This window comes from Suncus etruscus, chromosome 8, assembly GCF_024139225.1.
Source record: "Suncus etruscus isolate mSunEtr1 chromosome 8, mSunEtr1.pri.cur, whole genome shotgun sequence".
Taxonomy (NCBI): domain Eukaryota; kingdom Metazoa; phylum Chordata; class Mammalia; order Eulipotyphla; family Soricidae; genus Suncus; species Suncus etruscus.
In genome coordinates, this window is record NC_064855.1 from 33355814 (window position 1) to 33367770 (window position 11957).

Below are 11957 nucleotides of genomic sequence, written 5' to 3' on the forward strand. Positions count from 1 at the left end.
ATCCAGGATAGGTCATGTGTAAGGCAAACACCCTACCTGCTGTGCTATTTCAATCTAGCACCCTGAAAAGTGTTTGTCTTAATTTTCTTTATTGGGAGGTGGTGTATCAGATCCACATCCAGCTGTTTTCTGATGTGCACGCTGGTGGTCTTTAGGGTACGGTGCTAAAGATCAAACCTAGTGCGAAATAAGCCCCTTTCCCTTTGTGCTACCCTCTCTAGCTGCGGTGGGGGTTGTGATGGGACAGATACAACTGCTCACAGCCTTGAGAGAAGTCAAGTCTTTTTTGTTTGTTTGTTTTGTTTTTGCTTTTGAGCCACATCTGTTAGCGCCCAGGGGTTCCTCTTGGCTCTGCACTCAAAAATAATTCCTGACGGGCTTTGGGGACCTTGTGGGATTTTTAGGATTGAAACTGGGTCAGCCATGTGTACCTGCTGTGCTACCTCTCCAACCCCCAAGAAGTCAAATATTTTTGTTTATTTATTTGGGGCAACTGATATTCAGAGGTTATTCCCAATATTGGGACCTGGGGCTCCCATGTGCAAAATGTGCTTTCAACTCTCCAGCCCTTTTGTGCCCCCCCCCCCAGGTCAGGAATGTCTTTTGCTGGGTCCCGTGAAATGAGTCCAAGAGCTGGGGGCTCAGGCCTGGGCTTTGATTGACCCAGGTTCTGTAACTTGAACTGTCACAGGCTGGGTGACCCTGTCCCCCAGGATCCTGCTGACCTGAAAGAGCATCATACCCCTTGGTGTGCTCTCCCCAATGGAGGGAAGTTTGGAATATCTCCTGCACTGCTGGACTTTGGGGATTCCTCTCTTTTCCTCGGTCCCTCCAGCCTTCATTACCCACTTCTGCCTGATCTTCAGGTCTCCTTGTGGGAACCCTGGATGTGGTGCTGGACTCCAGTGCTCGTGTGGCGCCATACCGTATTCTACACCAAACCCAAGACTCGCAGATTTACTGGACAGTGGCATGCGGTAGGTGACCTAAGTCCGGGGTTGGCTCAGAGGAGGGAGGAGACAGGCTGGGGGGTGAACTAAATGTGATGCCTCTCGAGTCCCACCCTTGTTCCATCCCAGTGGATCTTCTCCCTTGTTCCGCCTCCAGCCCCGAAATAATCACCTAAGAAAAGGAGCTAGGGGCCAGAGTTGTGGCACGAGTGTAAGGCGTCTGCCGTGCGAGCACTGGCCTAGGATGGCTGTGGTTCGATTCCCCGGCGTCCCATCTGGTTCCCCAAGCCAGGAGCGATTTCTGAATGCATAGCCAGGAGTAGCCCCCGAGTTTCACCAGGTGTGCCCCCCCCCCAAAAAAGGCAAGGGGCCGGGAAGGTGGCGCTAGAGGTAAGATGTCTACCTTGCAAGTGCGGTTTGATACACCGGCGTCCCATTTGGTCCCCCCAAGCCAGGGCCAATTTCTGAGCGCATAGCCAGGAGTAACCCCTGAGCGTCAAACGGGTGTGGCCCAAAAACCAAAAAAACAAAAAAAGGGGCTGAAGTGACAATATAAGCTGTTAAGGCACTTGCCTTGCAAGCAGCGGACCTGGGTTCCATCCTCGGTATCTCATATGGTCCCTGAAGCACTGCCAGGAATAAGTTCTGAATGCAGAGCCCAGAGGCACTCCTGAGTGGGTATGGCCAAAAAAAAAAAAAAAAAGCTAGAAAGATGGCCCCAGCACCCGAAGTAACAAGGCACCACCTTGTCCTGTCCCCATGCTGGTCCCCAGCACCATACCATGCACATTCACTGCCTGCCCAGATTAAGAGATGCCTTAGGGCCGGAGACTAGCATGGAGGTAAGGCGTTTGCCTTTCATTCAGAAGGTCATTGAGGGGCTGGGAAGGTGGCATTAAAGTGCTAGCGTAGGACGGACCGCGTGGTTTGATCCCCCAGTGTCCCATATGGTCCCCCCAAGCCAGGAGCGATTTCTGAGTGCATAGCCAGGAGTAACCCCTGAGCATCAAACGGGTGTGGCCCAAAAACCAAAAAAAAAAAAAAGAAAAAGAAAGGCCCAGAAGGTCATTGGTTCGAATCCCGGCATCCCATATGGTCCCCTGAGCCTGCCAGGAGTGATTTCTGAGTGTGGAGCCCGGAGTAACCCCTGAGCGCTGCTGGGTGTGACCCAAAATCCAAAAAAAAAAGGAGATACCTTAGCTGCTTAGCGCTGGCACATTGACCCTAAGTCTCTCTGAGGGTACCCCCCATCCCATGAGCAATGTCTCTGATCTCATACCCACTTTCGTGCAGATAGTTGGCTGGGCCTTACCTGCTAGTTTTTCTGGTGCTACTTCTGGCTCTGTACTCAGGAGCAACCTTGATGGTACTCAGGAGGGAGTTAGATCTGAGGAGTTCTCTCTCAGGTCCCTGTAGTGAATTCTCTTTACTCAATGGCTCCTGTCTTACACCTGCTCACCTAAAGGAAGAGGTGACCCTTCCTCCACCCCTAAATCTTTTTTTTTTTTTCGGGCCACACCCATTTGATGCTCAGGGGTTACTCCTGGCTAAGCGCTCAGAAATTGCCCCTGGCTTGGGGGGACCATATGGGACACCGGGCAGTCCTGATCCTTGGCTAGCGCTTGCAAGGCAGACACACCTTACCTCTAGCGCCACCTCGCCGGCCCCACCCCCAAATCTTGATCTGGCTGCCACTGCAAAGGGTGAGCAAAGGCTAGGCAATTGGTTCCCAGGGCTGTGTGTAGAGTCTAAAGCTCCAGGAGCACTAGATTCTATCCCTGGAAATATAGAATACCACCGCCGCCGCCACCACCACCACCACCACCACCACCACCACCACCACCACCACCACCACCACCATCACCACCACCACACACACACACACACACACACACACACACACACACACACACACACACACACACACACACACACACAGTGATCACTGAGCTTAGAGCCAGGAAGAAACAGACACTGCTGGGTGTGAGCCCCAAACAAAACCTAAAAGTGAAAATGTCCAGACGGGAGAGTGACCTGTGAGTCAAAACCTTGAGAGGTTTGTTTCCTTGCTTGGGGGAAGAGAGGTGGGATTCCAAGCCCAAGTGAGTGTGGAAAGTGTAGAAGGGTCGGGGGTCCCAGCCCAGGTGTCTGTGTGGGAGAATGTGGGGCTGTGAGGGTCCTGGCCAGAGGGTGTGGGAGAGAGTTTGAGGCTTGTCTGTTACTGCCCCAGCATGTCTGCAGACAGTGGAGCTCTGGGCTTCTACAAGCCCCTCAGGCTCCCCCACGCCCCTTACTCTATGACTCCCTCCTGACTGGATCTCAGGAATCCACAGCCTTGGCAAAGTCCCCGCTCAGGGCACTTTCGAGAACAGTGGTTGGCAACCTGCAATCGGCAAGCTGCAACGTGGCTCTTTACACTTTTAATTTGGCTCTTCTGTGTGCCGGGCGGCCACTCCAAGTGTCAGGACTCTGCTCCTAGCCTCTGTCAGTGCGCGCCCTGTGTGGCTCTCAAAATAAATTTCTTTTTTTTTTTTTTTTTTTTTTTGGTTTTTGGGCCACACCTGGCGGTGCTCAGAGGTTACTCCTGGTTGTCTGCTCAGAAATAGCTCCTGGCAGGTACGGGGGACCATATGGGACACTGGGATTTGAACCAACCACCTTTGGTCCTGGATCTGCTGCTTGCAAGGCAGCTGTGCTATCACTCCGGGCCCTTAAAATAAATTTCAATCGTGGTTTTGGCAACATTTGACTCAGTTGAAAAAAAAAGTTGCTGACCACTGTTCTAGAACCTTTACTGCTGCCTCATCCTGCACCCCCGCCTCCCATTTTCTTCCTGGGAGGAAGTACTTCTTCCTCCAAGAGCAGATGAAGTTCCCCTTTTACAGCCTGGCTGAGGTCCAAGGTATCCCGATTCTTCCTGCCCACTCCCCTATCTTTCTAGCTCTTGCTTTTTTTTTCTTTTTGTTTTTTCTTTTTGGCCATACCCACTTAGGTGTGACTCTGGGCTTTGTCCTCAGAAATTATTCCTGGCAGTGCTGTAGGGACCATATGGGATACCGAGTATCAAACCAAGGTCAGCTGCTTGCAACGCAGGTGCCTTAACTGTTTATACCAGTGGTCGGCAACCTGCGGCTCACAAACCACATGTGGCTCTTTACACTTTTTTTTTTTTTTTTTTTTTTGATTTTTGGATCACACCCGGCAGCGCTCAGGAGTTACTCCTGGCTCCACGCTCAGAAATCGCTCCTGGCAGGCTCGGGGGACCATATGGGATGCTGGGGTTTGAACCACCATCCTTCTGCATCTAAGGCAAATGCCTTACTGCTATGCTATCTCTCCGGCCCCAGTTCTTTCTTTCTTTCTTTCTTTATTTGGTTTTTGGGCCACACCCGTTTGACGCTCAGGGGTTACTCCTGACTATGGGCTCAGAAATCGCCCCTTGCTTGGGGGGACCATATGGGACGCCAGGGGATCAAACCACGGTCCGTTCTACGCTAGCACTTGCAAGGCAGACACCTTACCTTTAGCGTCACCTTCCCGGCCCCGGCCCCAGTTCTTTACACTTTTAATTTGGCTCTTCTGTGTGCTGGGCGGCTGCTCCAGGAGTCAGGACTCTGCTCCTAGCCTCTGTCAGTGCGTGCCCTGTGTGGCTCTCAAAATAAATTTCAATCGTGGTTTTGGTGAGATTTGGCTCAATTGAAAAAAAAAGGTTGCCGACCACTGGTTTATACTGTCACTCGATCCCCTTCTTTTTTTTTTTTTTTTTTTTTTTTGGTTTTTTGTTTTTGGGTCACACTCAACAGCACCCAGGGGTTACTCCTGGGTCTACGCTCAGAAATTGCTCCTGGCAGGCTCGTGGGACCATATGAGATGCTGGGATTCGAACCACCATCCTTCTGCATGCAAGGCAAACGCTCTACCTCCATGCTATCTCTCCGGCTCCTCCATTCTCTCTTCTTAGGTGATTATTTCATTTGGTGCTTGCAGGGACCAGATCCTCACTGGTCAGACTGTCACTTGGCTGCTAATCCACAACCCTGAGCCAAAACAGGGACCTATTTTCCAGCTTGTGTGGTCTTTTTTTGAGGGGGGGGATTTAGGGGTCACACCCAGCTGTGCCCAGGGATTACTCCTGACTCTGCACTCAGAAATTGCTCCTGGCAAGCTCAGAGGATCATATTGGATGCCAGAATCAAACCAGGGTCTGTCCTGGGTTGGCCACATGCAAGGCAAAAGCCCTACTACTGTGCTATCACTCTGGCCCCAGCTTGTGTGGTCTTAATCTATGTGTGGCCCAGAACTGGGCGCCAGGTGTACCAACACAAATGGGAGGGAGGAAGAGGAGAAGAGTGGTTCTTGGTTTTACCGTGTCTGCACCTGCCCCACGTGTCCTGTTTTCTCTCAAATTAGTTGGTTTGAGGTTTAGAGATTAGTATTTGAATCAGTGTGCAGTGTTTTAAGGTAGGACCTCAAGTCTGTGTTCAGAGCTCCTGACTGTGGTGGTGTCAGAGAAATAGTACAGTGGGGAGGGCTGCACTCGCCCGACCTGGGTTCAGTCCCCAACATCTCATATGATCCCTAGGCACTGACAGAAATAATCCTGGGTGCAGAGCCAGGGGTAATTTAAGAACATTGCTAAGTGTGCCCCCCCACCCAAAAAAAATGCTGGGTAGACACTTGGGACCCCCATAGGATGCTAGGAATCAAACTAGGTCAGCTGCATACAAAGCCAGCACCTTATCCTAGTCCTGTCTCTCTAGTCTGCTTTCACTGTGGAGCCTGTGATGAAGCCTGCTGTGTGTATTGAGGTGTGTGTGTGTGTGTGTGTGTGTGTGTGTGTGTGTGTGTGTGTGTGTGTGTGTGTGTGTGTTTTGGACCAAGGGGGTGGGTCACATCCTGGCACTGCAGAGGAATTACTCCTGGTGTAGTACTCAGGGATGACCCTTGGTGGTACTGCTCAGACACTATTTCCTTTTTTATTTTTTGGTTTTAGTTTTTGGTTTTTGGGCCAACCCAGTGACATTCAGGAGTTACTCCTGGCTATGTGCTCAGAAAAAGCTCCTGGCTTGGGGGACCATATGGGAAGTTAGGGATTAAACCTAGGTCCGCCCTGGGCAGCTGTGTGTTATCGCTCTGGCCTCTCAGACACTATTTCTAACTTGTGATCAGGGGTGTCTCCTACTGGTCCCCAGGGAAGCTATGCAGTGCTGAGTGAAGATTTAAACCTAGATTGTTGGGCTGGAGCAATAACACAGTGTTTGCCTTGCACATAGCCAACTTGAGCACGTAGCTCAAGTTTGATCCCCGGGCATCCTATATTAGCCCCCAAGCCTGCCAGGAGTGATTTCTGAGTGCAGAGTTGGGAGTAACCCCTGAGTGCCGCCAGGTGTGGCCAAAAACAAAGCAAAATAAAAACCTTCATTGTCCATCCACAAAGTAAAAAAAGCACCTTGGCCCCTGGACTATCTCTGGGCCAAACCTCGGGACTTTTATGAGCCTACCCTCTCTTAATCTCCCTCACCATCGATCCTTACCTCCCCTAGGTTCTTCTCGCAAAGAGATCACCAGGTACTGGGAATGGCTGGAAAGTAACTTGCTTCAGACTCTGGCTATCTTTGACAACGAGGAAGATATCACCACCTTTGTTAAGGGCAAGATCCACGTAAGGCACCTTCAACCTTTCAAATCAAGGGGGTAGGATGGGCCAGGCCATACTCAAGCTACTTGCGGGGCCTACAAGGTGATACCAAGTCTCCAATAAAGTGCCTCACCCCTGCCAGATTGGTGCCTTTCCCCCCTCAAGCAACATCCCTGACAGGAGTTGGAGTTGGGGAGTAGGAAAAAGTGTTGCTATTTCTCACACTAGCCCTGTGTATCACAATTGATCCTGCACCAAGCCACATAGGGTGATGAGCTGCAGCCTCATTTCTTAGAGGTAGAAACTGGGCTCCACTGCATTACTGATTCTTGTCAGCCAGCCAGCACTACTGTCCCTTACCCAGCTTGATCTCTCTCTCTCTCTCTCTCTCTCTCTCTCTCTCTCTCTCTCTCTCTCTCTTTTTGGTTTTTGGGTCACACCCTGCCACGCTCAGGGGTTACTCCTGGCTCTACGCTCAGAAATCACTTCTGGCAGGCTGGGGGACCATATGCAGTGTTGGGATTTGAACCACCAACCTTGTGCATTTAAAGCAAATGCCTTACCTCCAAGCTATCTCTCCGGCTCCTTTTTTTTTTTTTTCTCCTTTTTTAGAGAGGAGAGTAGGAGAGGAGGGAGAGAAGAAAGAAAAGGGGAGAGAGAGGAGAGAAAGAAGAGAACAGAGGAGAGACAGTAGGAGAGGAGAGACAAGAGAGGAGATAAAAAGAGAGTAGGAGAGAGAAGAGAGACAGAGAAGAGACGAGAGAAAGGAGGAAGAGAGGAAAGAGAGAGAGTAGGAAAGGAGAGGAGGGAGAGAAGAGACAGAATGAGAAGAAAAGAGAGAAGAGAAAAAGAAAAGGAGACAGAGAAGAGAGGAGAAAAGAAAGGAGAGACAGACGAGAGAAGAAAGGAGAGAAGAGGGGAGAGAGGAGATAAAAAGACAGAGTAGGAGAGAGAAGAGAGACCGGAGAGGGAGAGCCAACGTGAGGGCGGGAGTCCGGCCCCTTTTTATAATTTTTTTATTTTTATTTATTTTTTTGTACACATCTGGCAGTGCTCAGGTATGACTTCTGGTTCTCTGCTTAGAGATTACTTCTAGTGGTGCTCAGGGATGCTGGGGATCGAATTCAGGTCAGTTACGTGCAAGGCAAATGCCCTACCCTCCAACCCCCACCACTGGGTCTTTCTATTCTCTACCTCAAGACAGTGGGCAAAGAAATGAACCTCCTGAACTCTTTCTAGATCTTTTGCCTGGCAAGAAAAAAAAAAACCAAAAACACAAAAACAAGCAGCTAGCAAGATAGCACATAGGTAAGGCATAAAGCTGACTCCCTGACCCACTTGATCCTTAGGGCATGGCCAGGTGTGCCCCCAAAGAAATAAACTACTATTTTGTTTTGTTCTGTTTTGTTTTTTGTTTTTGGGCCACACCCCGGTGGTGCTCAGGGGTTACTCCTGGCTGTCTGCTCAGAAATAGTTCCTGGCAGGCACGGAGGACCATATGGGACACCGGGATTCGAACCAACCACCTTTGGTCCTGGATCGGCTGCTTGCAAGGCAAATGCCGCTGTGCTATCTCTCTGGGCCCCTTGTTTGTTTTTTGGTCACACCCAATGAAGCTCAGGGGCTACTCCCGACTATGTGCTCAGAAGTCTCTCCTGGCTTAAGGGACTATATGAGACACTGGGGGATCGAACTGCAGTCCGTCCTAGGTTAGCATGGACAAGGCAGATGCCCGACTGTTTGCGCCACCGCTCTGGCCCCTCTTTTTATCTATTTATTTTGTTTCTCTGTGTTATTTGGGGGGGGTGTCACACCCAGCAGTGCTCAAGGTTTACTCCTGATTCTTTTTTTTTTTTTTTTTTTTTTGGTTTTTGGGCCACACCCTGTGATGCTCAGGGGTTACTCCTGGCTATGCGCTCAGAAGTCGCTCCTGGCTTGGGGGACCATATGGGACGCCGGGGGATCGAACCGCGGTCCGTCTCCTAGGCTAGCGCAGGTAAGGCAGGCACCTTACCTCGAGCGCCACCGCCCGGCCCCTTACTCCTGATTCTTAATTTTTTTATTTTTGGGCCACACCCAATGACACTCAGGGGTTACTCCTGGCTATGCACTCAGAAATCGCTCCTGGCTTGGGGGACCATATGGGACACCGGGGAATCGAATCGTGGTCTGTCCTAGGCTACTGCTTACGCCACCGCTCCAGCCCCTTATTCCTGATTCTGAGCTCAGGGCTCCATCCCAGCCTCAGTAACACTCTAGAACCATATGCAGTGACCAGTAAATGAAACTGAGATTAGCTGGGGGAAAAAAAACTGGGGGCCAGAGCAATAGCACAGAGGTAAGGTGTTTGCCTTGCATGCGGCCAACACAGAACAGACCCCGGTTCAAATCCTGGCATCCCATATGATCCCCCAAGCCTGCCAGAAGTGACTTCTGAGTGCATAGCCAGGAGTAACTCCTGAGCACCACTGGGTGTGACCCAAAAAAACAAACAAACAAACAAAAAAGCAAGAAACTGGAATTAGCTAGTATCTCCACCCTATTCTCTCTCTCCAGCTCCTTCTTGGAATATCTTTTTTTGGTTTTTGGTTTTTGGGTCAGACCCGGCAGTGCTCAGGGGTTACTCCAGGCTCTACACTCAGAAATCGCTCCTGGCAAGCTCAGGGGACCGTATGGGATGCCAGGATTTGGACTACCATCCTTCTGCATGGAAGGCAAACGCCCTACCTCCATGTTATCTCTTCGACCCCTTGGAATATCTTAATATACTGGTTAGGGCCATTGCTACCATACACCTAAAGCTGATGGCAAGGTCATATCTTATTTTCTCTCTGAGGCATACTTAACCATTATCTGGAATATGTATCTGTGCCTATGACTTTTTTGTTTCTTTTGGGAGTTATACCCAGTTTTTAGTGCTCAGGACTGTATTTAAACACAAGAATCACTCCTGATGGGCCCGGAGAGATAGCACAGCAGTGTTTGCCTTGCAATCCAGGACCTAAGGTGGTTGGTTTGAATCCCGGTGTTCCATATGGTCCCCCGTACCTGCCAGGAGCTTTTTCTGAGCAGCCAGGATTAACTCCTGAGCACCGCCAGGTGTGGCCCAAAAACCAAAGGAAAAAAAAAAAGAAGAATCACTCCTGATGATACTTGGGTACCATATGAGACACCAGGGCAGGGGTGGCAAACAAGTTTGACATAAAGAGCCAAAATTTTAAACTGTGAGAGTCAGAGAGCCACACCACGCAGTGACCTGCCAAAACAGACAAACACTCACACAAAAGCATATAATTTTAACAATAATCTATTAAACACATATTGCATTTTGCCATTTTGAGTGAAGGTCAAAATCCTGCAGTGATGGTGAGGGTGTGCTGCGTCCTCCACACTAAGAACTCATGGCAAGATGTGACACAACATGTGACACCCAAGTCCCCTGCTCACTAGCCCGTGCAGTTGTTTCCGAGGGATGGGAGACAGGATGACGCAGCCTGGGGGCGGGACTAGCGCCGGAGATCTCTCCTCAGAGGTCCCTCCTCAGAAGCAGCAGAACAAAATCCAAACTTGGCAAAGAGCCATAGTATACAAAAGAATGATAAGAGGCAGCCAGAGAGATAGCACAGCGTGTTTGCCTTGCAAGCAGCTGATCCAGAACCAAAGATGGTTGGTTCCCCGTGTCTGCCAGGAGCTATTTCTGAGCAGACAGCCAGGAGTAACCCCTGAGCACAGCTGGGTGTGGCCCAAAAACAACAACAAAAAAAGAATGATAAGAGGCAAAGAGCAGCATTCATTTTGGCCTGGAGCATTCGTCACCCCTGCACCAGGGATTGAACCTGGGTAGGCCAAGTGCAAGGCAAATGCCTTCTCCACTGTACTATAGGTTCAACCCATGTCACTGTGGTTTTTTTTTTCCCTCATTGTTCCCTTACTTAAGTTTGACTCTGAGGAGGGCAAAGTTGCTTGGGGCAGGCCTTGGTGAATTGCAAACCTTAGAACTTTCTAGTCATCAGCTGTTTTCTCTACATTTTGCAGTTCAAGGGATTGAGACCTGGGATCCCCTCTCTTACCAGGGAAATAGGCAGAGAATAAAGCAGGCTTCTTTCCTCCTAAGCAAGTTGTGAGATACCATGAGTTGTAGCTAGAATAATCCAGGTTGAGGGGTCAGAGAGATAGCACAGCGGTAAGCTGTTTGCCTTAGATGCAGAAGGATGGTGGTTCAAATCCCGGCATCCCATATGGTCCCCCGAGCCTGCCAGGAGCAATTTCTGAACATAGAGCCAGGAGTAACCTTTGAGCACTGCCGGGTGTGACCCAAAAACCAAAAGAAATAAAAAATAAAAAATAATCCAGGTTGAGAATTATGTGAGTTGGACAATAATAAAGCAAATGCTTAAAAGGAGGAGGCAGGGGCTGTAGCAGTGGTGCAAGGGGTAAGGCGTCTGCCTTGCATGCGTTAGCCTAGAACGAACTGCAGTTCGATCCCCTGGTGTCCCATAGCTTCCCCAAGACAGGAGCAATTTCTGAGTGCATAGCCAGGAGTAACCCCTGAGCGTTACTAGGTGTGGTCTCCCCCCAAAAAAAGAAAGAAAGAAAGGGAGGAGGCAGGGCTGGAGTGGTGGCAGTAGTGGTAGGGTGTCTGCCTTGCCTGTGCTAGTGTAGGACGGACTGCGGTTCGATCACCCGGCATCCCATATGGTCCCCCCAAGCCAGGAGTGATTTCTGAGTGCATAGCCAGGAGTAACCCCTGAGTGTCACACGGTGTAGCCCCAAAACCAAAATAAATAAATAAATAATAATAGAGGAGGCACAAACAAACAAAACAAATGAAATGGTACAGCAAGTAGGACACATTGCTTGCACAGACTGACCAGGGTTTTATTTCTGGCCTCCCATAGGGTCCCCTCACAGCTCATCAAGAGTGACCCTGAGCACTGCAGGGTGTAGCAGCAAATTCTAAATTAATTAACTAATAAGAAAAGGGAGAATAGGGGCCGGAGAGGTGGCACAAGCAATAAAGCATCTGCCTTGCATGCGCTAGCCTAGGATGGACTGCAGTTTGCATCCCATACCGTCCCCCAAGTCAGGAGCGATTTCTGAGTGCATAGCCAGGAGTAACCCCTGATCATTACCGGGTGTGGCAAAAATAAATAAAAAGAAGAGGGAGAAGCATCTGCCTGGCAGATACTTTCGATCAGGTGTGAGGGTACTAATTGGATCCCTGGCACCATTCACAGTCTGCTTGTTCCCAGTTGCAGTTTGCCATCCCCAGCACAACACAACCTAGAGAGTGTACATATACATACAAGCATACACCCTGAAGTGAAAAAATTTAGATGGGGGAAAGACAGGATACTGTTAGGATAAAA

At 49.9% G+C, this 11957-nt stretch overlaps 2 protein-coding genes across 2 annotated transcripts in view; one reads left to right on the forward strand and one right to left on the reverse strand.

The window, feature by feature from the left end:
* Window positions 1-11957, reverse strand: part of SQSTM1 (sequestosome 1) — a 479040-nt gene that overhangs the window by 421789 nt on the left and 45294 nt on the right. The window lies entirely within an intron of this gene.
* Window positions 1-11957, forward strand: part of TBC1D9B (TBC1 domain family member 9B) — a 37315-nt gene that overhangs the window by 1731 nt on the left and 23627 nt on the right. The window contains exons 2-3 of the mRNA XM_049778215.1: window positions 867-977; window positions 6494-6612. Of these exons, the coding sequence (XP_049634172.1) occupies window positions 867-977; window positions 6494-6612 (230 nt within the window). The remainder of the gene's footprint in view (window positions 1-866; window positions 978-6493; window positions 6613-11957) is intronic.